At 32.9% G+C, this 27584-nt stretch overlaps 2 protein-coding genes and 1 long non-coding RNA gene across 4 annotated transcripts; 2 read left to right on the top strand and 1 right to left on the bottom strand.

The window, feature by feature from the left end:
* Positions 1–1312: 1312 nt before the first annotated feature.
* On the bottom strand, positions 1313–4469 carry LOC115992392 (plastid-lipid-associated protein, chloroplastic-like). The gene is made up of 3 exons (XM_031116580.1): positions 3874–4469; positions 2075–2270; positions 1313–1792 (listed from the first exon to the last, which is right to left on the bottom strand). Exons 1-3 carry the CDS (start codon positions 4326–4328, stop codon positions 1478–1480), a joined length of 966 nt encoding a protein of 321 aa, XP_030972440.1. The 5' UTR covers positions 4329–4469; the 3' UTR covers positions 1313–1477.
* Positions 4470–9769: 5300 nt separating this feature from the next.
* Positions 9770–12630, top strand: LOC115992413. The gene is made up of 2 exons (XR_004092503.1): positions 9770–9948; positions 11999–12630. It is a non-coding gene; the product is annotated as an uncharacterized LOC115992413 (long non-coding RNA).
* An 11744-nt stretch (positions 12631–24374) lies between these two features.
* LOC115992401 lies at positions 24375–25857 on the top strand. Of its 2 annotated transcripts, none has more exons than XM_031116593.1 (2): positions 24375–24753; positions 24990–25857. In XM_031116593.1, exon 2 carries the CDS (start codon positions 25047–25049, stop codon positions 25692–25694), a length of 648 nt encoding a protein of 215 aa, XP_030972453.1. In that variant the 5' UTR covers positions 24375–24753; positions 24990–25046; the 3' UTR covers positions 25695–25857. The 2 variants fall into 2 exon arrangements, with proteins under 2 accessions (XP_030972453.1, XP_030972452.1); XM_031116592.1 differs by having other exon boundaries at positions 24748–24840.
* The last annotated feature ends 1727 nt before the right edge of the window (positions 25858–27584 follow it).

The raw sequence follows: 27584 nt of genomic DNA, 5'->3' as shown, positions 1-27584 counted from the left end.
ATTGATTCAGGGATTTTGATCCCAACGTGAGACCTTTATTAAGCTTTTTTTTTTTTAATAATAATAATTAAAAAAAAAATCTTAGTAAGGCATACATGTGACATTCTGATTTGGCATAAAATTATTTTTTATTTTGGTTATTAGCCATGTCAGCATTTTCCATCTATCACTTAACAGTTGGGACTAATTTCACCTAATAACAAAAGGTTAGGGATTAAATTGACGCATTTGAAACGTTAGGGACCAAATTGACATTTAGTGAAAATGATAAAAACTAAATTTGTAATTTACCTAAAAAAAAAAAAAAAAACACTATGCAGAATGCAAAAACCGTTCAATAAACTTTTGAGTCGTCGATCATCAAATAACTCTATAACAAGTTATTCAAGGAATTCTAATAGGAGATCCTCAACAACAACAACAATGAAATCTAATAAACAACAACAACAAAATCTAATAAGATAATTAAAAAGACGCTAGACACAAAATTAAAATCTAATTAGAATTTAATTTAGATTCCTGATTAAACTTTCACTTTAGGAGTTCATAGTAATGATCTTAAAGAGTCAAAATCTATTGAGCATTGATACAATTACTTCTATTGATTTCTTTAGTATTGAGTAAATAATCATAAGTGTGTAATTGTGTAACCTTTAATAATCATATTTATCATCACACACCGAGGGGTGTATACCATGCGCGTGATTTGGTGCCCCTCACCATAAATTGATCGGTCACTTTGTGATTTGCTAAGGTTTTAGACTCTGCGATTCTATGACAATGGTACGGTTTTAGACCGTGCAATTTGGTGCCGTTGTGCTGGTTCTGTGTTGGGCCTTTTATTCCCATTTTGGGCCCAAAGATCTTTATACTATTTTTTTTTTTTCCTTTGTTTTAGGCTGATTTAGAATAGCCCAACGGGATTGTGGTTGTGAAAGGGTTTTTAATTGCGAAAGTTTTTAGTAATTTTCAATTTCTGAGAAGTATATATTAAATATATAAAATTAAAAAAAAAATTATATCATATTATTAGGTGTGCCGGTGCAGTGTGGTTTTCTAAAAACAAAACCGCACCGCATCTAGTTTTTGCACCTCCACCGTGGTTAGTGGTGCATTGACCGCGGTCAGTTAGGTCTGGTATTAAGCCATTTTTTCTAAACCCCTAGTCCCAATGTCAATAAAATAATAGTTTTCACAAAATCATAGAATTAAAAAATAGCAGATACTTTTACCAAAAAAAAAAAAAAAAAATAGCAGATATGTAACTGACTCCCATCATACGTTAGCAGAGAGTGTGCATGCCGTTAGAATGACCTAAGATTGAAAGCCAATTTAAGTTATAGATATACTCTTTCATATCTTTACAAACACCATATCAGAGATCCAGTCTACATTCATCACCATAGATTTATTACATAAAATGCCTTTGTTGAGGCAGTATCCTTATAAGAAATTATAAAAGACTATTTAAGTTTGCTCAGGCTGTCAAGAGGGAGCTGCCTTCCTTGATGAGAACATACACACTGCCACCATCTCCCCTTGAAATTCGAAGTTCTTCATCAAGGTATGTGGTAAGTAACCATGATTCAGCATTGCTGTTTGAGAAAGAGAACTTCAATGGTGGTTGGCGGGAAATGGTTTTTGCAACAGATGAAGCTGTGTCTTGAACAGAGTTGATTAAGCCCTTGAAGGGTGTAAAGTCAATCTTTTGCCCCAGAAATTCCACATTTTCGGGTATCACTATGGAGTCAGTTAATTGGGGAGTCCCAATGATACCTTCTTCAAATTTGATCTGAATAGAGGGAGGAAAAAAAAAAAGGAAAGGGATAGTTTAGAGCTAAATCCAAAGCTTCAAAGTTCTCTAAGGTGTGATAGAACAACATGGCCAAAGAGAATCTCTGAATGCAGAAGGTACTTGGAATATAATTTTGTTTTGCCCCCTTTAATGTGGGGTCCTTAACAGAGATTTGAACCATATATGCAAGAAATAATCTATAGCTTTAGATTGCCGGACTTCTAGGCATAATTAGTGATTGATGAGAAAGGATAACATTAAAAGAAACGAAAATAAAACCTGCACACGCTTTGGACTTCGGACTTCAAACTTGGCACTAGTACTAATTGAAGTTGTAGCTAATGGCCCAGCAAATTGGACAATATTCTGGACCGTAAAATTTTCTGAGTCAATTATCTGTGATATTTCTTCTACCGTCACTAAGGGCAGTGTACCCCTCGACAACAATGGGAATAAACCAGCAAAAGATGTGTACCTGCTCCACACACAAAATTCAAATTCAACATGTACATGACTATTCTCATGAGTACTAGAAGAAGAAATATGAGAACTCTTATGAGAAATAAAACAAATCTTGTTGTTTCATAATATATTTCTGATATTAACTGTTGCTATACATCAACTTCCAAGGATAACTACAACCCATTTCTCAGCAAATAGCTAACAAATTAAGCAACAACGTCATACCAATTTTTTTTTTGAGAGATAATTAGAATATGCTACTAACCCTGCATCTTGAACCCTTTCTCCCTAGACCCCAAGCACTTTGTGCATAAAGAGGTGCTAATTCAGCTACAAGGCCCTTGGCCAAATCAAATTTTTTAGGTTTTGCTTCAAATTAATTATCTGTGCCAGACCTATAATTTAAAAATAGCGGAATGCCATATGTAAAAACATTACCAGATCTAGAGACCTCTATGCAAGTATGCATGCCTCAGGTAACAAGAACTAGATGAGTGTAAAGATGCACCATTCTTGAGTTGATCATTTTGATACTGGCTACAAAGTTTGTACACAACCCAAGTCCTGTGGATTTTAGCTTTAGTGGATGTCTGAATTCAATGAAGGGGGCCAAACCAAATTACTAAGCAACTTGATCATCACAAGTCACAAACAGCCTAGAGTTGGATTCCTGTCTGTCTTCTAACACTAACAAGTACATATAAGAAGTCTATTCTACATTAAATAATTGTAGTACAAACCGATGTCTTGTCTTTCTTTTCTACCTTAAACAATTGTAGTTCAAATGGATGTCTAGTCAAAACTTCATAAATTTTGCCTTTAGTGAGTCGCTTAGTTTCACTGTAGTAGAACATGCGGCTCTATTGTCTCAACTATGTCATCTGAACATATTTCTTTCAAATCTCATTTTTTATATCTTTGTTTTCACTACTGATTACTCACAAAACTTAAGCTATTAGAAAATTATGAATTTAATGATTTAATCATTATTTGATCGGGAGTGCATTTTAACTAGAGCCCATTGGCATTAATCAAGGAGTAAAAGATCAAACTGCAAGACACAAATACAATCTCATATTGCCGGTTGAATCATGAACACCTACTGGAATGCTGTCTACAAAAATATTCTTACTCTACAAGAATCTTACTAAGCAATTACTATAGTATAGAGAAAGTTTATAGCCACAACAAAAATCTCATTACATTTTCAGAACAACCTTGTTTTGATTTATGTTGGATCCGGGTATAATCTTTCTTATTTTATTTTAACTTAGGTTAGACTAACACCTCATTTTTTTTGGGTAAAAATGTTGTGACTTGTGAGATTATGACCATAGAAGAACTCATATACTAATAGTCTAATACACCACTCCACCAACAAAAAAATTTCTTAGTTTCCAAACAAGATTCATCGAATGATATTATCCCCTTTTTTACTATCAGGTCTAGAACTCCTAAAATTTTATGAAATTTTCTTAGTTAATTCTCTACTAAGATCCAATTAAACAAAGTTTCAGAATTTCCTATCACTTTTAAGCTTTTGCTGCACGTGTTTATATATGATATTATCAGAGCAGGTAATCCTGAGAGTTCGAACAGTGTAAACAAACACTTACGCTAGAATCCATTTTCCATTGAGAAGAGTCAAGGCCTCAGTGGGTGCAGGGGTGGGATTTTTCGCCTCCAGCTGCGTGATAAGCTCGATAATCTCGGCTCTTGTCTCGCTCGTCGCACTTAGCCCTCGGTTAGTCCCGTAAAACGAGGTCACCAAAGCCTTCTTCAGCCTATCGATCTCGCTTGGCTCCACCGGCTTCACCTCCTCCTCTACCTCCGCCACTGCCACCGCGGGCCCCTCCTCCTCCTCAGGACCCAACTCCTCTTCGCTCCCCGCTCTGACCCGGAAACTCGGCCTCTCCCGGACCAATTCCCCGGTCCAAATTCGGGTTTTCTCGATCCGTTTCGCTCCGATTTTAACAGAATTTGGCGCAAAAACTGACGCTCTGGGAGTGAATTGGGTTTTTGGAGTGACCGCTGAGAGAGTGAATTGGCTTAACTGTGACACAAAGGCCATTTTTTCAGTGTTGATTTGGGTTTTTCTTTGCTTGAGAGAACAGAGAGGTGTGTGAACTCTGGGTTTAGAACAGAGAGTAGAGTTAATATACAACCGCTAATTACAGAGCTGTACTGAGCAACTATTCCGACTACCTAGTACGAGTATTAAATTTAAAAGGGTCAGTTTTTTGGGGCAATTGATGAACGAAATGACTATTTTGTCCCTAAAATAATGGAGTTCTTTCTCTTTGATGATGAGGGCAATGTTGACTTTGACAACAGTGTCGCCAGAAGAAACGTACCAGTGTACCACAAAGAAACGTGCGTGCACAAATCACTTGGGGACATAGAGGTTGTCCATGTGTTTGACACGTGGATCGAAGGCATTGGAGGAAAATAAGCCTACTTCATGTAGGACAAGAAAGGGTCTGTTTTGTAATGTGAATTTGGCATGAACGTGATTTGTTTGGTCTATAGTACACTTATAATATTGGTGGAGAATGTGCGATGGGTCAACAGAATTTGCACAAATTATCTGTGTCCTGCTTACCATGAGATCAAGCATGAAGCATGAAGCATGAAGCATGAACGCAATGTGTTCCTCATTTCAGCTTTTAATTAATTTTTTTTAAAAAAAATTGGAATGATCTTTGTGCTAAGCACTATGTTTGCTGATTTGATTATTGTATATTTTATATTATTTGGGTCACGAGTTTGCGTCTCTAGAAACAAACTTTTATACATAGGAGTGAAAATAAAAACCACACAACGTTGTGATTTGATGGTGAGAGTTTTTATCTCAGCACCTGGAGAGCACCTAGAGAGAAGTAGTTCGAGCACGCTCAATAAGGCCTATATAACACAAAATTGTGCACAGAGTGCAGTTAATGTTATCCTAGTCTTTCAGAAAGATTCCCTTAAAAAAAAAAAAAAAAAAAAGTCTTCTAGAAAGTGCAATCAAGGCAGGCCACTACATTGGGGGGATAATGGTGCCAAATAATACTAATAAATACTATAAAAGTATAAATGACGATTACCAAATATATCTGATAGATAACTATCGTGATCGTCTTATGGATTAATTAAAAAGATTCAAAATTTAGATAAACTTGGTTATTTTTAAATATCCTAAGAATATTGATTTATATTATGCAAAAATAAATAAATAATATTGGTTTATAAAATATTTTTAAAAAATTATGAGATAAGAAAAAAGTTGTTAATTTTTTTAATTATTTTTTCATAGTATCAAAATTTTTTAAAAAATAATTTATTAATAATTATTTTTGTGGGGTCCAATAATTTGTGATCTTGGCCCATTTTTACATTGAGGCCGAAGGCCCGAGTCGAGGAGGGATATAGCCGATGACGTATAATAAAAATCCAAGTACTCTTGAGACATAGCCGATGATGATTCTGTCCTCGGCATCCCTGAGGTCTTCCTGAAAGAAAGGGCAAGAATGGTATATGAACAGTTTTGGGAAAAACCTAAAATATCTATGTTGATAGAGAAAGGACCGATGGACAGTATGACGACCAAGGACAAAGGGAAAGCTGTCATTACTGCCATTGAATACTCTGCACCTGATAGAACCATACTCTTCAGCTTTTACAACCACCCCCAACCACTTTGGGTAGGGGCCGATGGGACAAGTATCAGTCCTGGAAAGTCGAACCTACACGTGGACGTTGGATAAGGGATACAAGTTAATATAAAAGGGGAAGCAAGCAATCCGAGGAAGGGGCAGGAAAAAAGGCCAAGAACCAGAGCCTCCTGGACCGTCTCGAGGAGAAAAACTCCCCGAGCGAATATGGTTTAATTCTGTATGAATACCACAACCAACCACCGTTCGGTGACCAAGGTCTAGCCTTTCAAATCCACGCTTTACAAATTATATTGTTTGGGCCCTTTTACGTACGAATCCAATACTGTTTTGGGACCGTCGCGAATTGAATCGTTACAATTTTAAAAACACCCATTAACAAGACTATTAATATTTGCTCTGAACACGTTTGTCCAAAGGACCTTTCATTGTGTTGTGATCGTTCATTCATTGATTATGCTGCTGGGATTTGAATGGCAAAATTGATACAGCCTGTGTACGTTCTAATCAATGATTGTACTTCAGTCAAAAAAAAAAAAAAAATCAATGATTGTACTTGGGTTGCGACATGGGCAAGGAAAAAAACAAAAAACTTTGACACCGAAATGAGCCGAGACTGGGCTGTCGGCAAATTACATTTTAAAATCTAAGGCCATAATAATCTTTCGGCTAGAAAGAACAAAAACGAAGCCCATAACAATCATGGGCTAACACCCAATGCAGCTCCACTTCTTTATCTTTTGGATGCGTAATTCTACTAACCCATCTTTCCCTTCTATAAATGAAATAGCCCACAAGATTATTTTTGGGCTCTGGGATTTTTGCTATGTAAATTAGGAAATTGCAAAACTTACATATAGTGTGTGTGTTTGGATAGAACTTATTTTGCTGAAACTGAAAACTGAAAACTGAAAACACTGTAGCAAAATAATTTTTAAATGTGTGAATAGTATCGTGGGACCCATTTTTAATGAAAAAATTGATAAAAAATGAAATTTGTGGGTCCGTGAACAGTGCACGAATGCACTGTTCACGTAAATCTGGTCAAATGTTGCGGTTACTGTTCATGTACAGTACATGAACAGTAGCCGCTTGTGAGGGAGAAAACGCGTGAACCAAAAAAAAAAAAAAAAAAAAGGAGAAAACGTAAAAAGTAAAACGCAAACGCAGCAAACGCAATACAAACACACCCATAGTGGCTTAGGTTTCTATTTTAATATTAAGATATGTCTATTATACACCCTTAGTATGATGGTTATTTCATAAATATAAGTATTTATGAAATGTGGGAGGTAAAGGTTAGAGTACAAGCCTCTAGAAGAGAGCTTCACACATATACACTTAAATTATATTATAGTAGAATTTCTATATTGTATAATATATATATCCAACAGTTCATTCTCCCAAGAAACAAAACTCAAGCAATCCACTCCTCTCCTTGCTAGAAATCAAGCACCCATACCCTCTTGAACAGCTGTCAGTGACCACCTTCGATTGTAACAAACTGTGGAACTCGTCATATCCACCAGCAGTAGCAGAATTTTCATGCACCCAATTGCTTGGCTTATGAGAATATATCTTTGGAAAGAGATTAGGTGGACATTAGTCTTGAAAATATAACTTTAGAAAGAGATCTGATGGCTCATTCTTCCAAGTGATATCACATTGACCAAACATTGTGACCATAGTTTGGAACATGTCAACAAAAACCATGGACAGCGAATCTTGACACCCTCTCTCCAACTGGTTGAAGTTGTAGGAAAAAAAAAATCAACAAATACCCTAAATTGGATAAATTACTGAAGTGAGTTTGCATAACCTCCATTTACAACCGTGAATTTATCAATTACAATGCTAAATCGGTAATTCTTGACTAATTCTCTCATCTAACCTAAAAAAATTGAACCTAAACTCTAATTAATCTTCAAACCCAGAACCTGTGTTTTTGCATAACCACCCAAAACTTGTGTATAATGGAGAAGATCCATTGTTATGGATCAAAGGGGCTAGATTCGAGTATGGGAAACTACCGATATGTTGTCTCCCACCTTACAATTTACAAAGCCTTGAGTTCCACCTTTGATTCGAATTCCCAGCCCAACACCACTCCTATCAAAGCAAGTCTATCAAAATTGTTTGATTTCCCTTCAAAAGGGTATGGGTGCTTGATTTCTAGTAGAGATAGAAGAGGGGGATTGCAAGAGTTTCACTTCGTGAAACAGAGAAGAATACTGCTCAATCCATGCAAAATTTTAACGTTGTTTAGCGTGCTTAGTTAAATAGGCACATGTCTTAATATTAAAAGGGAACCTAAGGTACTTGCCCATTAAAAAAAACCCTACATAGCCCACAATTTTGGACATTGGGCAGCTTTTTTAATGCTGATGTGACCATATTATCTCTTTACTTCCTAAGTGGATCTTTAGCCCAGAGTAAGATGATGGCCTGGTCCATCACTCCATCTAGCTATCTAATTTTCTTCCTCTTAAAAAAAATCTATTTTATTGGGGTGTCGAAATTGTATTTTGCCGGACCCAAAAATTTGTGAAAAAATGAGCTTAAAATTAAGGATTTGGTGAATTTAATAGTTAAACCGTGTTTTTTATTGATTGCAATCAATTTTATGGGATTAACTAAGTTTAAATTAAAGACCATAAAATCCCCTACAAATTGATTGTCCTCGAACAAAAGTCATGCTTGAATTAGGCGAATTGAAAATATGAAAATTGTCTCATTGAATCTTTCATGGAGAATGTGCATTATTGCATTGAAACTTGTGTTACTTTCCCTTAAATTGCCCCTATACATGCTAGAAAGTCAAATTTTAATTTTCAAAATTACTTGATTTTTCTAGGGAACGCAATTCATCGCATTCTTTGGGTCCAATTATTCTTAATTAAATTATTATATTTAGGGTCTATTTGAGATTAGCTTATTTAGTTGAAATTGAAAACTTTTTATTGAAAGTGTGCTAAAATATGCTTGTACCTTATAAAAAAATTGAAAATGTGATGAAAGGTGGGAAAAAAGTTATACATAAAAGTTAAAAAAAGCTAAAAGTTGAGCTTATAAGCTCGTGCCAAACACACTCTTAATTGAATTGATCCCACAATTTTTACTGGAGAAGTGTGTGTTCCTTGGAAATTCATTTTTCATTTAATTTAGCGTGTCCAAATTCAATCAAGATCGTACTCTTTTTTCATGTTATGCTAATTTTCAATTAATTGTTATATGAATACACATTTAAATTGTTGTGGTCTTGTTCATGCAATTTTTCAAGATCATGCTGTGTGGTGGCCTATGATAAGCCCAAGTGTCCAAGGTTCCAGAATGTTCAAGAGATATTTTCATACAATTTGTCAAGATCATGCCATGTGTTAGCCAATGATAAGGCCAAGTGTCCAAGATTTTAGAATGTTAAAGAGATATTTTCATGTAATTTGTCAAAATCATGCCATGTGGCAGCCTATGATAAGACCAAGTGTCCAAGGTTTTAGAATGTTTGAGAGATATTTTCATGCAATTTCCCAAGATCATGCTATGTGACAACCTATGATGAGGCCAAGTGTCCAAGGTTCTAAAATATCAAGATCATGCCATGTGGCAACTTATAATGAGATCAAGTGTCCAAGGTTCTAGAATGTCCAAGAGATATATTAATGTAATTTGGCAAGATCATGACATGTGGCAACTTATGATGAAGCTAAGTGCCCAAAGTTTTAGAATGTCCTAAAGATATTTTGTAACATCCCAACCCTTTATTTAAATAAAAATAAGGGGGTAGGGTCAGATTTTTGAGACCCCATGTGACCCACCCACCCCATATGCTTCCCCACCACACAAAAATCAACTTAGTGGTCCTCTCCAATTTTTCTTTTTCAGTTTCTCACAAACAGAACCAACACTCCTCTCCCACACTCCCTCATTCTCCCACTGGTACCCACTCCTCACCACCATCTCCACCATCATTTTTCCAGCAAGATCACCAAAAAAAACTCCTTAGGAACCTTTGCCTCTTCCTCTCTTTTATTTGAGGTAAAAATTCATAATCTTTTTCGTGGGTTTTAATACTTTTGCTTGAGATTCTTTTAATCTAAGCTTTGGAAGTGATATTCTTGTGATTATGTATATGGGTTTTGTCTTGGTGGATTTATTTGATGAGTGAGTTTATGGTTTTTACAAATGGTGGCTATCTAAGGCTTGTTATGGTGAAGATTTGGGGAGTTTGGCTTTATAATGTAAAATATATGGTAAATATAATTTTTGTGGTTTATTAGGAGCTAGTTTCAAATTGTTTGTCTTGGAGTATATTGTGATTTTGGTGTCATGGGTCTCTTGATGATGTTGTGTAATTCTTGTAGGAACTACTTATAAAGTTTTGAGGTTTTGATGTTAGAGAGAATACCTTGAATGACTTAAGTTTATAAATTGAAGTATATGCCTTGTAAATTATATTGTTGAGAAACTTTGGAAGTGGAATACATTATCTGTGAGGTTAAATACTAGACTTGCCTAATTAATTGCTTATTTGGCAATTCCTAATTCGTAGCTAGATGCAATTTCAAGTTTTATGCTTATCATGATAGGTTTACTTGGTATTATTTAGGCTCTAACTTATCTCCTTTGGAGCTTGGAGAATTAGGTTTTTTGCAGGTTGTAAGGTAAGTAGCTTTTTACTTGGATTTTTGGAAAATAACCATGTTGCATAAACATTGTTTTTGAGTCAAACACATTTTGAAAAAATATTTGTGGGATTATGTTTTCTTAAGAAGTGTTGTGTAGATGATTATATATAAAAAGCACATCATGTTTAATATTGCATATGGGGAAATTTATGAATTGTTGACATGAAAAATATGAGCATCTTTGATTTAATATTTGATAATGAATTCATGGATTTTATGGTATATTGGAAAATTTAAAGGTGCTTATCTTGTCTTGTATTATTTGGGAAGTTGGTAGAAAATCTTGTTAACAAGGAATGAATTTGGAAACCTTACAAACTATGTGGAGGTTTTGGTTGTTTAAGGTTTTTCTAAAACTACCTGGATATAAACTATGTATTTGAAAGCAAATGTAACCTATGAGCTTTATGTTGTTTTAATCCTATGTTATGTGTGATTTCCTGGTGATCACCCGATTTGATTTCCACAGTCTTTATGACAATGGAATCAGATCTAGGTTAATGCCCTTTCACTTTAAATGACGTATTCTTCTTTACTGCCCATGGGGGGAAGAGGTTTTTTGATTGTGTATGGCTGTAGTTACTGCTCATGGGGCCAAAAGAGCACATGCAAAAGAGATCATATTTGACGTGTTTTCCCTATGGCCCATTGCCGGCTGGGGGGGGGGGGGGGGGGGTGAACCCTTGAGGGTATGGATGAAGTTATTGCCCATGGGGCCCAAGAAACTACATACCAATGAGGACAATATCATACCAATTGTGAATGGGTGGATCTCCTAACCTCAATGTGGTAGTGTGGTATATTTGTGATAATTTGCCTTATGTTAGATTTTATGACTTTGGAATTATATTGTTAGTGCTCAAAGATTATATATATAGTTTCATTTTATTTATTTTTAGAAGTTGTGTTTCATTAGTTAATCATTCTTTGTCATATTATTATTTAAAATGATATTGCAATATTCATGTTAGAAATTCCTAAACTAACATGCTTTCTAAACTATTTCTCATCATGAAATTTGCATTTCCCCCACCCTATTAATTATGTTACTTACTAGGTTCTGTCTCATTCCATTCGTTTACAAACTTTTTTAGAGTATGCAACAATCATTTTGAGACAGGTTTTTGTGGCTAGCAATAATTAGACTAACTACTGATAGAGGTTGGAATTTTGTGATTGTGATATTTAGATGATGTACATCTTAAAGTAGATTTGACTCGTTTTGTATCTAATAGTGGTGATGACTTTTATCTCCACTAATGGGATAAGTTAATGATGTGTAATTATATTTATTCATACCTCCATTCTTTTGTGGCCAATGGTCCTTGTAATTATTGCATAGAACTCTGACTTACTTTAGGAGTATCTTTAATAAAATTTGATAGTTCCTTGGATATCAGTAGGTTGATGAGTCTCGAATGATGATGATCTTTGGGCTGTATCCTGTAAACAAGAACACTGAATCAGAGGAGACCGGTGGGGACCGGCCAAAAGTCCTTCGATGGTGAAGTTAGTGAACTTGGAATTCTCTGTAAGAAGGGAGTATTTTCTTGAATAAAAATGTCTGAATACCTTACCTCTCATCGAAGAATCCTTATATAGTATGTGTGGAACGGTTATCTGCTTAATAACCATTCCTAATGTCGAGGAGTCCGGAGAATTGGGGGTAACTTCCATAATCGCTATGGAAATTACCTCAGTTGGACGGCTCGTTCCATAGTAGTTAATGTAGAATTTGGCACTTAGTAGTTTAATCCAGTGAACTCGTCCATCTTTCATTAAGGACGGACGACACTATCTAGGATGGCTTGTCCTTATCCAAATGATTAAGGATGGATAAGATTCCCATGGGATCTCGTCCATCCAAAGACAGACGAGGTTAGCAAGGACGCTTGGTATGGTCACTTTGCTTGTCTGGTTCGTCCTAGCTTGTCTTTAATTGGACGAGCCATATGGACGAGTTCAGGAGTTGATGTTTTTTGTCACCATCAAAATTATCATGAAAATTCTTGATGTTGGTACTTGGTATGAATTGTTTTGATTGAATTGTCAAAAAAAAAAAAAAAAAAAAATTCTACAAGTACCTTTGGGATGTATTTCTCATACTTTGGATCCTTTTGGGTTTGGGACGTGACATATTTTCATGCAAAAAAGTTACAAACTACGGAGATTTTTATCTCATGGTGGCCTAGGAACACTTGTCCAAATCCAATGCATAGGGTGAATGCAACAAATCGATTCTCTCTTCCAGACAACCAAATTCTTGGCCTCCAACAAATACCAAATAACTTACAAGAAAGTCAGTCAAAAACCCAGTAAATAGCCTCCAAAAACTAGCCAAACATCACCAAAAAACCAACACAATCCAAAATCCCAAAAAAATGACTCTGCAAACCCACTGAAAAACTCACAGAAAGCCATTGGAAAACTCAGAAAAACAGTCCTAAACAACCTCAACCCCACTGAAAAACCCAGAGCTCCATTAAAAGCAAGAGTGGCATAACATAATACATTCAAAAAAGGAATTAAATATTATTTTTTTGGATAAAAAAAAGGAATAAAAGATTTAATTGCTGGACTTGTAGGCATAATTATTAATTGATCATGATGAGAAAGGATAACATTAAAAGAAACGAATATAAAAGATTTAATTGCTAGACTTGTAAGCATAATTGGCATTGGTACGAATTGAAGTTGTAGCCAATGGCCCAGCAAACTAAACATTATTCTGGACCTTAAAATTTTCTAAGTCAATTGTAACTTTTAAGCACTATATTTGGTGATTTGATTTAATTTGTGTAATTTATATTATTTGGGACATGAGGGTTATGCCTCTAGGAACGATTCTTTTTCTTTTTTTTTTTAAAGTTCCCAATTCTAGTATCTTGAGTTATATAAGAGTATTCCCTGGGAAAAAAAATGATTACATAGGAATGAACTTAGCAAAAGAAAACAAACAATGTTACATAGGAGTGGGAAATAAAATGTGTAAAGAAGTTACAGTGCAATTAATGTTGTTCTAGTCTTCTAGAAAATGCAATCAAGGCAGGGCATTAAATTGGGATTCAATTTTTTTTTTTACTAATAAGTAAGAAGGCCCAGACCCCAAAAATAAAAAAGCAAAGACAAAAAATGGAACTAATTCATCAAATTCCTTACAAAAAAACTCATGAAAAGACAGAAGAGATGGGTTGGGGATCCCAAGTTGGAGAAATGCATGTCCAACGACCTAAATGATGAGCAAGCTCATTACATGATGGATAACAAACAGTGAAATGGGATTAAACTTAGATAAGCATGGTCATTTCTTTGTATTTTGATCATTCATTGATTATGCTACTGTTATATTTAAAGAATGATGTGTTGATGCTCTAATGAATTATTGTACTTGACCATCGCCCACGTTGGGCTAGGGATGGCAATTTTGCCTTGAACCTCCTCGCTTCGCCTTGCGTGGGTTTTCTCCACTCTTGCAAAGGTGGTAGGGCAAGGATATGGTGAGATTTTAGTCCCGTACCATAGGGCAGGGTGGGGCGAGATTGTGATGAGTTTAAACTTTTTAGACCCACCTTACCCCATCGCTACGCCGCTCGACATTGATATGGGTTAACTATAAATTTTTCACATCCTAAAACCTCTACTATTTAAACAAACATATTATTAGCTTATTTTATTATATCCAACCTCTTTTTTTCTCTCTAGCAAGGTTGAAAATAAGGTACCAATTTGAACTTCTTCTTCTTCTTCTTCTTTTGTTTTTTTTTGTTTTGTCTTTATTAGAAACAAATTTATATACTATTGAATATTTAGTTTTTGATAAAAATTAGTTTGATTTGATAGGATAAATTTATTTATAATTTCAAGTATATTTCTATCAATGAAAAAGGTTTTACTATAAAAAATTGTAATAGTTGTGGGCAAATTAACAAGAGGAAAAGTTTTAAGGGTTGGGGTAGGGCTTTGTGGGGCCCCAAGGGGTGGAAATGCGGTAAGAAAATTTTTTCCGTTATGCGGGACAAGGCAGGGCAGGATAGGGATGGGACAAAATAAAACCATGTGGGGCAGTGGCGAAGATTCCATCCTTCAGCCCCGTCCCATTGCCATCCCTATGTTAAGCGGAATGGTACTTCCCCAAGCCTTGAAGGCTTGTGGGGTTTGAGGACCCAAATTCAAATGGTTCTGAGTGAGAGGGGGTGGGGGTAGTATATTAGATTCATTAGATTATGATTTCTATTTGAGCTAAAAAAAAAAAAAAAATTATTGTACTTGGTTTGGTCATGGGCAAGCAAAAAACACTTCGACATCGAAATGAGCTGAGCCTGGGCTGTTGACAAATTACATTTCAAAGTCTTAAGGCCCATAATAATCTTTTGGCCCAAAAAAAAAATCCCCATAACAATCATGGGCTATCGCCTAATGCTGCTCCACTTCTATATATTTTGGATGCGTAATTCTAGTAGCCCATCTTTTATTGGTTAGGAAATTATATTCATTTCCCTTCTATAAATGAAACAGCCCAAAATATTATTTTTGGACTTGTATTTTTGCTATGTAAATTTGGAAAGCACCCTAAATAGCCCACAATCTTGAACATTGAAAAAAAAAAAAAAACTCTATCCAATTGGATTCAAATGGGAAGGGCCTGAAATCATTTATATTTTCAACTTGTAAATTTATTTTCAAGAACCTTTTGATTCAATGGCATTATGCTATGTCCCATGAAAATAAAATTCCTTACCATATTGTGGGATCATACTATATACTATATAATAAAAAGTGAGCTTAGAAACTGTGATTATGTCAAGTGACTTTACTATAAAAGTTGGGTTTAGAGGCTGTGGTTACACCAAGTGACTTCACTAAATTGCAAGAATCTTTTTAGATTTAAAAAAAAATAAATACAATTTTTTGTTCTTATTTTCTCCTCCTATAATTTTTAAGTTGATAGAAATCTTAATTTGATTACAATTCAAATTCTTCATCAAATTCTTTTATTATTAATTTATTTGATACTATTTATTTTTACTTAAAATATATTACTACATAGTCAAAAGAAAAAAAGAAAAAAAAAATGTTTTTTTTTAATAGGAAAAACAGCAATGTTATTTTTTCTTACTTCATTCTGATTTACCAAACTTTTTTTTTTTGATAAACTAATAAAAAAATTGTAAATAATGTAAGACTCCTTGGATTTGAGTTTAAGTAAACACCTTCTCCTTAAAATCATATACTACATAATAAAAGTTGAGCTTAAAAACTGTGATTGTGCCAAATGGCTACTCTCACTAATTAGTAAATTAATTATATATTTTTTCTTAAGATATATTTCCTCAATTAAGAGATAATATTTAACAACTGTTTAATTTAGGTAAAATTTTATCATTTAAATTTCAACAAATTTAAATTCTATTCAAACTAAATTTTATTATAAAAAATTTCTAAACTTAAATCTCACACAACAATCCACATTTTCTTTCTAAAAAAATCCACATTTTGACTAAGGGATAAGATTTAACAATAATTTTAAATTTTAAATTTAAATTCTATTCAAACTAAAATTCTATTATCAAAATTTTCTAAACTTAAGTCTCATACAACCCACGTTTTTGTTTTTGTTTTTTTCCTCAAGTTGCATGATTTAAAAATAATCTAAATCAAATATATATTCTATTTTAACTAAAAGTCTATTATAAAAACTTTCTAAACTTAAATCCCACACAATCCACGTTTTTTATTTTTTATTCTCAAGTTGCATCTTATTAAATTAATATTTTATTAGGATATTAATCTACAAAACTCTTGACTAATGGGTAAGATTTAACAATAATTTAATTTATATAAAGTTTTATCATCTAAGTTTTAGTGATATAAATTCTACTCCAACTAAAAATCTATTATCAAAATTTTTTCAAAAAATTTATTATCAAAATCTTCAGAATTTATATATATATTCAGTCATGGCTTTTTGATACAATCTCTCTTAACCAATAATCCATTCCCATAACTAAATCTCACACAATACACTTCACGTTGTTGTATTTTTATTTTTATTTTTATTTTTTCAAAATGCAACTCACGCTTATGTTTTAATCTAATAAATCCATCTTACTTATTGTTCTTTACTTCTGAATTTCCTTCCAGGATATGATGCCAAAGGAAGTCTATTATAAAGAAGCAAAACAATTTACACCCATTTAAATTCTTGGTTCTCTTATGTAAGTTTTTATTTATATTTTTATATTCTCAATTTTTGAACTTTTTTGTGTATGTTTTTATTTTTGGTTTTGGTTATTGTATTTAATTTGTGAGTCTATTGATTTTTTCAATTAGACTATCACTAGGAAAAAATCATTATTGAGGAACTATTTTATTTATTATTGTTTGTGCTGGCTAAGGCAAAAATTAAAAATAGCCCAAATAGAAATAATCAAACTCATTCCACATCTCATATTAAGAAATTAACACAAAGTACAAAGATAATTTTTAAATATAAAAATAGATAAACTCTAAATGATCAGAACTTAAAGTAAATTTTTTACTAACATTATTTACTTATTTTATAATTTATTATTACTATTTATTTAATTATTTTAAAATTTTTGACCTTACATATGAATCTTCATCAAGCGGTGCATTGCATGGGAATAATACTAGTTCTATATATAATGAAGAAGTATACATATATACTTATACATATATGACCTTTTTTTTATTCCATTTTTTTATGGGATAGCAACAAACGTACACATTGATTGAATTAAAAATATTAATTTCAATAGGATTTAAATTCCATATCAAATGGAACTCTATCTCTAGATATATAAGTTTACTCTAATATGTGAATGCTTAAATCTCATGACAACGTAGGTATGCATTCTTTCATCATTATTATTTTTTCATTTTAGTTAAGCTATCTTTCTTTAACTTCAAAAAAAAATAAAAATAAAATAATAGTAATGAAAACTTCTCACACAAGTACTTAAATTCATGAATTCTGCATTAGAAATTGATAGATAGATTAACCCAATTCATAATATCAAACTTTTGTATTCATTTGATATCTTCATGAATTCCACATTAGAAATTGATAGATAGATTAACTCAACTCTTAGTATTAAAATTTTGTATTTATTTGTTATCTTCCACAATAAGTGGTGCAGGTTTTCATTACATACTCACACTTTCATCTCTCAAAGTGACAGAAGAAACAAATAGGTAAATTTTTTGTTCTTTTTCTACATTTATATCTATATTTATGATTTTTGTTAGTTTCATAATTTTAAATTATGAATACGTTTGATTATATTCTTAAAATTAAAATTAAATTATTGTGTACAGGTTTTTAGTTGTGTTATATTCTTCTAAAAAAAATAAATAAAATAAAAGAGTTGATATCAATTTGGCAACAAAGCTAAATAGATAAGCCTAAGAAATATATACTAATTATAGTTTTATGACTTTATTAGTAACTTTTTATTAATGTGATTTAAACTATGCATGTGCTAACTTCTAACTACCAAAACCAACAATTGAAATACTAATCCATATGAAATACCACTTTGATATTTGTATGAAATAAAGGGATTATAACAAAAATTAGCTAGACAGGGATAAGATGACACTACCACCACCACCAACCTACAGGCAAGTATTTTTTTTACACTTTACATGCACTGTCTTTCAAATAATAGGTACATTTAGTTTGGTTTGGTTGTGTATATTATAGTTGTTTGCCATATACATTTTTTGAGTTAAGTAGTTGAACAATGTTGAAATAACAAGACTTGCATGATTAAAAAGAAGATTGATTATGAATGAACAATGATTTCTTTATTAGGAGTGCCACTGTTTAGAGTTACAAACAATTTCATTGTATAGTTAGAATTAGAAAGACAGATCTATATCGTTCGGATTTGAAAGTAAGTTCAAAAATATATATTTTTGGCTTTTAAATAATAATATTTAAGCACTTTTAATGAACAATGTTTTTGGAGTGATTATATTTATATATGGTTATTGTGGGAGCATTTTTTGCTTCAAGGAACCTCATGTTTTACCTAGGCAATTTTTGCTTGTCCCACATTGGAAAGATCTCATCCCTCTTTCTCCCTTATAAGGGATGAGATCTTTCCAATGTGGGACAAGCAAAAATTGCCTAGGTAAAACATGAGTTTCCTTAAAGCAAAAAATGCTCCCACAGTTATAATAAGTGTTTTTGGAGGGATTATATTTATATATGGTTATAATAAGTGTTTTTGGAGTGATTATATTTATTTATATAAGATTATAATTATTTAATTGTTCTTTATTCATTCAAAAACATTAGTTATATTTTTATTTTAGACTAATATATGTTCATTGAGTTGATGTTACACCAACTTATGTCTTTATCGGGGCATTTTGACTGAAAAATATAAACAAACATTGTTCATTATTTAGCTATTATTTTTTTAACAAAAATGATACGTTTTATGAGTTTACGCTTAACTTTGTTTCAATTATTTTATGGATTCAAATTTTTTTCTTGTATATATACACACACATGTAGCATGATTTTTACTTTCAATTAAATAATAATAATTCATTTAGCTATTATTTTTTTTAACAAAATTATACATTTTATGAGTTTATACCTAAAACTATGAAACACACGGGTCTTAAACTAGTGTGTGTATATATATATATATATATATATATATATTGATAAGGTCCTGCAAAACCAGAACCTATGATAGAGTAGCTGACTTCGAGGGCAGCTAGCCTCCAACAGAGAGAGAGAGAGAGAGAGAGAGAGAGAGAGAGAGAGAGAGGATGTAACTGACAAAGATATTATTTCATTCCCTTGGACATCAAGTACTCTCTATATACTAATACATGTCTATCCCTTAGCTGTAACTAACTAACAGAATAGGAAACTCACTATACAATTTCTTGCACTCACTCACTTAGCTAATGATCCTAACAATATCCCCCCCTTTATAGCACATTGCCCACAAGGTGAGGGAATTGTTGTTGTAAACTGTATAAGTTCTCCCAAGTTGCATCATATTGATTGCTTCCTTGCCATTAGACTAATACTTAAGTGATGGTTCTGTTTCGAAGCCTGTGAGACCTCTCTTGCAGCACTTCAATAGGTTCAGGGTTAACAATGCCTTCTGCAGTAATATCTGGTAAGGTAGGAATGGGGATAACTTGCTGTTCCAATTTGGCGTTAAAGTAGGACACATGAAATACTGGATGAATTAACGCATTGGAGGGTAGGTTCGGCTTGTAAGCTACTTCATCTATCTTCTGCAGAACTTGGAATGGCCCATAGTACTTAGGAGCTAGCTTGCCAAGAGTTTTATGATTTATTAACTTCTGTCTATAAGTATGCAGCTTCAAAAACACCCACTCCCCCACTTCAAATGACCTTTCAGACCTATGCCTATCAGTTTGTAGCTTCATCCTTTCTTGAGCTAAAACCAAATTATGCTTTAGCAATGACAATATCTACTACCTAGACTTGAGATGCATATCAACTGCCTCCACTCTAGTAGTTCTAGGAACATAATCCATTAATCTTGGTGGTGGATAACCATATATTCAAGAGTTATTTTAGTGGAATTGTGAAAATTAGTATTGAACCAATATTTAGCTAAAGGCAACCAATCAATCCAAGTAGTACGTTTATCAGTTGTAAATGCCCTTAGATATTGCTCCAAGCTCCTGTTCACCACTTCAGTTTGCCCAATTGTCTGTGGATGATAGGCTAAAGACATCACTAGTTCTATTCCTTGCAGTTGCATCAATTCCTTCTAGAATTGTGAACTGAAAGTGGGATCCTTATCACTTACAATAGAAGTTGGCATTCCATGTAACTTAAAAACATATTGCACATACAATTCTGCTACCTTAGAAGCTGCGTAAGGATGTGCTAAAGGAATGAAATGAACATATTTGGTCAACCTATCCACAACTACCAAAACCACATTTTTCAAGTGGGATTTAGGAAGACCCTCAATAAAGTCCATACTTACATCTGACCAAGGTGTAGAAGGAATGGGCAAAGGTTGAAGTAACCCAACTGGCTTACAAATCTAATGCTTAATTCTCTAACAAGTGTCACACTCTCTAATATGCTGCCTTAAGTCCTTCCTTAAACCAGGCTAGTGGAAATCTTGTTGGATTCTGTGCAAGGTCTTTAGATAGCCTGAATGTCCTCCTAAAAGACTGTTGTGCACATAGTGCAAGAAAGAAGATTTGAGATGGCTATTAGGCCCCAAATAGATTTGACCGTTGTATAATAGAAGTCCATTTTGCAATGTGAACCCTTTGGGAATTTCTCCCCCAGTTTGAGAGTTAACTTTAAGATAACTTAGCTATGTAGATTTTAGGATACCTACACTATAGAGTTACTAGAATCCTATCAACCATTCTTTAAAAATAAATAAATTAATTAAAATATATATATATATAATGCAAAAACCTTTCAATAGACTTTTGAGTCGTTGATCATCAAATAACTCTATAACAAGTTATTCAAAGAATTCTAATAGGAGATTCTCAACAACAACAAAAATCTAATAGGATAATTAAAAAGATGCTGGGCACAAAATTAAAATCTAATTAGAATTTAATTTAGGTTTTCTGATTAACTTTCACTTTAATATATTATATATATGATTGTATAACTTAGATTAGAATTGTGAAAGACCGAGTAAGTCTGGTTCCAGACGAGGCAAAATCAATCAAAATCTGTTTCAAAAATCAAAATTAGCGACCTAGCACCAAATGTGATACCATCCAAACTGAATAACTATTGAAAATTGCACATTAATTTGACATTTGGTTATGTTTGGTTGAACGGATATTCCCCTTATTCTGGTTGGTGTCAACAAAAAAGGCTTCATGATTGGTTGTACTCCATAGACCAACCAATTGGCATTGCCAATCATTGATCCAAAAAAATATTTACATGGATACGATTAATAATATTAATTCCAAGTAGAAATTTGACTTTGGATTGTTTAGATCCATATAATGTTAATTAAGAAGAACTTTAATCATGGTAGGACATGTATGATGATGATAACATGCCTACTTTGTCTAGATTTGAAACCACCGAAAATAGGGTCTAGTTGGGTAACTGAGAGTGAAACCAGAAAAAGTGTTGAGTCCCATTAGATCACAAATCATGATGTTCAATTAAATTAAAAGCAATGTTAACGAATACTCTGTTAGGAAGCCGGTGGTTTCTAATGGGGACGACAAAGCTTGTAAGGAAATTTACTTAATTTGAGATAGACACCCTCTATAGAAAAAGAAATAGATAAAGAGATAGAGACTAATTTATTCTTCCATCATTGAAATGTGATTACAAATAGGTATTTATTGTACCATAAAACTATTCTATTGGCCCACATGGCCTAATCCTAATGGTCTTATTATTCTCTATTTGTATTAATAATTTCAACATGTGTTAAATGTGATTAATAGACTTGGAATTGTATTACAACAATTATTATCTAAAAATCTGTAGGGGTTCCTTACATGCTTTTATGGCAATTATAAATAAACTATTTTAAGAAAAATCGGATACAATTTTTATGGAAAATATAAAAAACTGTAAAAATACATGTTTCTTTTCTCATAAAAAGTTTTTAAAAGTATATCCTAGACCAATTGCTTTGGCACATCCGTTAAATTTTCCCATACAGACTGCATTAAAGTTTTGTTTATCATTTTCCTTGTCAGACAAAATTTGAAAATTACACTTTCTATTTTCTTTTCCCTGTCCAGGACGAAGAATATGTGTAGTGAAATTATGTTGGGAAGCAAATTCTCCCTTTTTGGCACAATCAGTGCATCAACCTTCGTTCAGTGGTGGGGAAATAACAGATGAACTTGATGTGACTCATTGGACAAAGGTTTTTTTTTTTTTTTTTTTTGGGATACATTATAGAGGAATAAAAAATTTAAAAATCCTCTTTGACACAAACATTGGTCCAATACCATGTGTTATATGTTTGAAGTCAAATAGTCTAATCCTTAGTGAAAGGTATTTATTTTTTTAATTTTTTTTATTTCGAGAATGTAGTGAAAAGTGTTTATAATATGAAAGGAAGTTTATGTATTTATTTAAAGAGAAAAGGAATGCAAATTTAACCTAAATTTCAAAAAATTTTAACATAATAAAAGTGTTGGGGTTAACCCCTACGAGATAGAACAGTTGGGTTGTATATTTTGTGTTTAATATAATATTTAGATCCCTCTATCCATCAGAGTCAATTCACCAAAAAAAAAAAAAAAAATCATTTATCAATAATTCAAACCATTTAGTTAAGGATAAACTTCAGACTTATTCAAAATTCAAGCAATTTATTTTTTAACTACAATATAATCAGATTGATGTCTCTCATCTAGTCATCTTACCAAACACCAGTCTAAGGCTGCGCTTTGCTTGAAATTGGAGACTTACGTGTCTAACCAGCTCAATAAAAATTGAGAATCTTGTGGAGCATGCCACCTCATTCTATTATTTTAATATAGGTTAAAATATTATGTACATTTGGAGAGAATCCACTCTAAAATTAGTCCCTAAAAAAAATAAAAAATAAAAACCCTTTAAAATTAATCATTTTTTATATAATTTAAGAGGAGGGAGGAGTTGATCATTAATTTTCTCCAATGGTTTAAATGGATAACCTCATGTGGAGATAGTTTTTTTTTTTTTTTTTCCTATGTTTGGTAGTATCATAAAAAATGAATTAAGAAAAAACAATCTTTTAACTTTCTTTATTTAACTTAAAATGAGATTGAGTTGGTTTTTTTTTTTTTTTTTTTTTAATTATTAAAATTGGAAAACAACATTATCTCACGTGGGGCTAAATAAGGGAAATCAAAAAATATTTTTCCAACTCATTTTAAGATTGTTATCAAACATAGAAAAATAAGATAGTTTTCTAAAAAGTGTTTTATGAAAAATGATTTATTTTAAAAAAAAATATTAATGTCGAAACAAACAAAATTAAGTTACAACTTGCAACTTAAACTATCAATTATAGTAATGTTAATATACTCATTTTCCTATATTGCTACCAAAAATAGGAAAACCAGTTAATTTTCTAAAAAAATTATTTTATAAAAAATTATTCATTTAAAAAAAATATTAATATAAAAAAAAACGGAATTAAATTACAACTTGTAACTTAAACTATCAGTTGTCTATTATAGTAATGTTAATATACTCCTCCAATGAATAATTTTTTTTATAATTTTATTATCAACCCACAAAAAAGAAAATGTATTTCTAAATACTAATAAATTATAGACCAAAAAATATATGTTTTAAAACAACGTCATTTTCAAATAAATTAACGACCAAAATATGATTGGTATAACCTTTATAATTTTTAAAAAATGAAATTTAATAATAATGATATAAATTATAAAATTTGAAAAATAAAGAACTAGTAATTTAGAAACAAATCCAAACTTTTTCTTTTTTGAGCAACAAACAAATCCAAACTTATAGATATATAACGTGTAAACTTTAAAGTTCATTTTAATATTAATATTAATAATATTATATTATTATCCAAAGTTCTGATTATTAGGTGATGGAGATGCCATGTGGCAAAACCTTGGTTGACGCGCCGGCTTCAATGGCTTTTGACTTCATTTCGGGGCCGGCAAAACACCATGTACAAGTTACAAAAACCACAAGCTACTTATAATTTATAAATACTACTTTAATGTAATAAAAAAAAATTTTAATTTTAATATATTGCCAAGTCTGCCACAAAACAAAGTATAAAGTTACCAAAAAACAAAGAAAAATTGGTTCCCTTACTCCAACTCCAAGACAATTAAGAAGAAGAAGAAGCAGAAAAAACTCTGTGAAAGTAGCTCTCCAATTCCTTTCCCTTTTTTGTTTTCTTCTTCTCTTTCTATCTTGTCCTCCTTTTCTTTCCCAAGCTCTCCAAAAATCCCATCTTTTTCAAAGACTGAGTTAGCTAGGACCTCATAATCAGTTTAAAACACTGTATTTATTGACCTATCCTAAGTTTCTCAAGTCTCTCAACTATGCAAAAAAACAACTTTGCTTTCTTTGGACCCCATTTTTCCATGTTTGGTTTTGTCACTTTCGCTGCTGTGAATTAAACATAGAGAGGTGGGGTTTTAACGCTTCTTGCTGCTACTTTAAGATACTCACGGGATTTACATGGACAACTCCACCTTAACTGTGTGATCTAAACCTGTAGGTTTTTATTAATGTAGTACCTCACAAAAAAGCCTTTTCACTCTTGCTTTATTTATATATAGACTATAGTAGTGTGTTTGTATTCCTTTTTTTTTTTTGGCTTCTGGGTTTGCGTGAAAATGAGTCAACTCGGTATGATATTGCAGGAATCGGTGGTGAGAGAAAGAGAGACGAGAACGATTCTGTGTTTTCTGAGGGAGCAAATGGACGGTGTAGATGGAACGAGGAGAAGGCGGAGGAGTCTAAAAGAACGGCTGGGATTGAAAGGAATGGGCTGTTGTGGGACCACCTGGGTTTTCGGTGGGACCAATGTTAGAGACAACAACATCGTCGACGACGACGACGACGACGACGAAGAAGAAGACGTGGTTGTTATCGATGTGGGCCTGGGCCAGGCTCCACCGGGTCAGAACCCGGATCCGCTTTGCGTGAGCCCGGTTACGTCGGGTTCGGGTATGAACTTAGCTGCCGCGTTGGCAGCTGAGAGACAACTTCGTGCGTCGCATGAACCGGAGAGAGTGGCATCAGTGGGGCCTACAGACAGCACCGTAGGGGGGACGACGTCAGCACCGGGAACGCCGTTCAGGGTTTCGTTGATGAGATTGCTGGAGGAAACGGACGGTGGAGATGAGGAGACGACGATGATGACGGAGAAGGAGAAAGAGAGAGAGAAAGGTGGAGTGGAGGGGAATGATTCGGTGTGCTGCGTGTGCATGGTGAGGAAGAAAGGCGCAGCGTTCATACCATGTGGGCACACTTTTTGCAGGGTGTGTTCGAGGGAGCTTTGGTTGAATCGAGGTTCGTGTCCCCTCTGCAACCGTTCGATCCTCGAGATCCTTGACATTTTCTGATTCCATCTTTATCCACGTGGTGCCTCCTGATTCGTCATAAACTGTGTTTTTTTTTATTTTATTGTTTTTTTTTACTGTGGGGTAAATTTTCCCAAGGAATTCAATACTGCAATTCTGTTTTACTGTGTAAAATGAAATTTGATGGATTTATTATATATATATATTGGTGCTCTTTAATACTACTATTACTAGACTAGAAGTCTAGAAGATTTGTTTTTCATGCCCTTCTCTCTTTTTTTGGCATTTTTCCAAAGGATTTAATGATTCTCTTTTTCTTTTTTTTGGTTAAGATATAGTTGGAGTACCACGATCAAGCAGGTATTACTTGTAAATTCAGTGATTCTAGATAGAAATTAAATAAGGAAAATAAGAGCTAACACAAGAATTTGACAATCTTTTTCAAAAAGTTACGTAATTGTCTTTTTTTTTTTATATGGTTTCATTATTGTCTAGGCTCTTTTGTTGATTAACACGTACTTGAATTTGATTGGGTTTTTCCATTGATTGGGGTCGCGAAATTTAGCATACCTACAAAAGAATGGTTTGTGAAAATCATATCAGTCCTCAGTCCTCCGATGCTCTTATATATAATGATGTTAGGGTCACCATTAGACCTATTGATAGTAAGGAATATCAGTTATAGTAGTTGGATATTAACACAAACTAACATTAAGCAGTGAACTTCCTTAATGTCGGTTGATGTTACCTCTCTCCAATAGGGGTAACTCAAATTTGCTTTCCTAAAGAAAATGCCCCCTTTTTTTAAATTTGCCAAATTTAAGGGATTAGGACAACAAACATTTGGTTGGTTGGTGGGAATTCTTTATGAGTACTTGAACACTGGGCTTGGGACACATGAATGTCAACGGAAGTGATGAACATTGGACTTGAGATGAGACATGTTTCTTGGCTTTGTCTAGTTTTTGAAGCAAGTATTTTTCTTACGCTAAGAGATGTACAAAAAAAAAAAATATTATTAACGACCAATGATACCATTTATATTATGCATCAATCATGACATATCATGTCAATAGTAACTGTGAAAATTCTTGCACCCCTAAATTTTTATTGAAAAAATAAGGCCACAAAACTAAGTAGGACTACAAGGTACAAGAAAATAGTGTTTTTGTATTGTTTCTGCAATTGTTTTAGAGGGATAAATCTTAGTTCATGAAAAACATTGTTTTTATTTTTTGTTCCCTTTTTGTTTATGTAATAAATACGTTATATAAGCCTTTAAAAATATTTTAAGGCTTAAAACTTTTGTCAATATGACTCAATTAAAAAAAAAAAAAAAAACCTTGAAAGCTTAAGAGCTCTAATAGATGTGTTTAGACTTTAGAATTAGATACTTTTTTTTTTTTTTTTTTTTTTTCATTTTTACTGAAAGTTTAGAATTAGATACCTATTTAGGTTTCTTTTAAGAGCTATAATAATACTTAGAAGTGGTTTTCTTTATTCCTTCCGTACAATAGTCTCATCATGTTACATATCGGAGTTGAAAGTTGAAAGTTTTAAAGGTGGTAAGACATAATTATCATGTAATTGGATATGATATGATCGATTATATTTCAAAATTAAGGGGGGGGGGGGGAAATTGTTGTTTCAAAACTTTCAATAACAGTTAAATTTCAATAGAAAATTCTTGCTATTTTGTATTGGTCCATAAAATTTCCACCTTACTTCGATTAAATTAGGCGAAAAACACATTTTGGTCCTTACATTTTCAGTCGATTCCTGTTTTAGTCCCTAAGTTTTTTTTTTACTGCTTTTAGTCCCTCTCCTGAAAAACGGTTCCATTTTAGTCCCTACCGTTACATCATAAACGGATATTACTGATGTGGCAAACGGCGTGCACTGTTGGCCTGACGTGGTCATTAAAATAATAAT

Source organism: Quercus lobata, chromosome 5 (assembly GCF_001633185.2).
Source record: "Quercus lobata isolate SW786 chromosome 5, ValleyOak3.0 Primary Assembly, whole genome shotgun sequence".
NCBI lineage: Eukaryota > Viridiplantae > Streptophyta > Magnoliopsida > Fagales > Fagaceae > Quercus > Quercus lobata.
The sequence above is the reverse complement of the archived record's forward strand: the minus strand, read 5'-3'. Positions and strand labels throughout refer to the sequence as shown.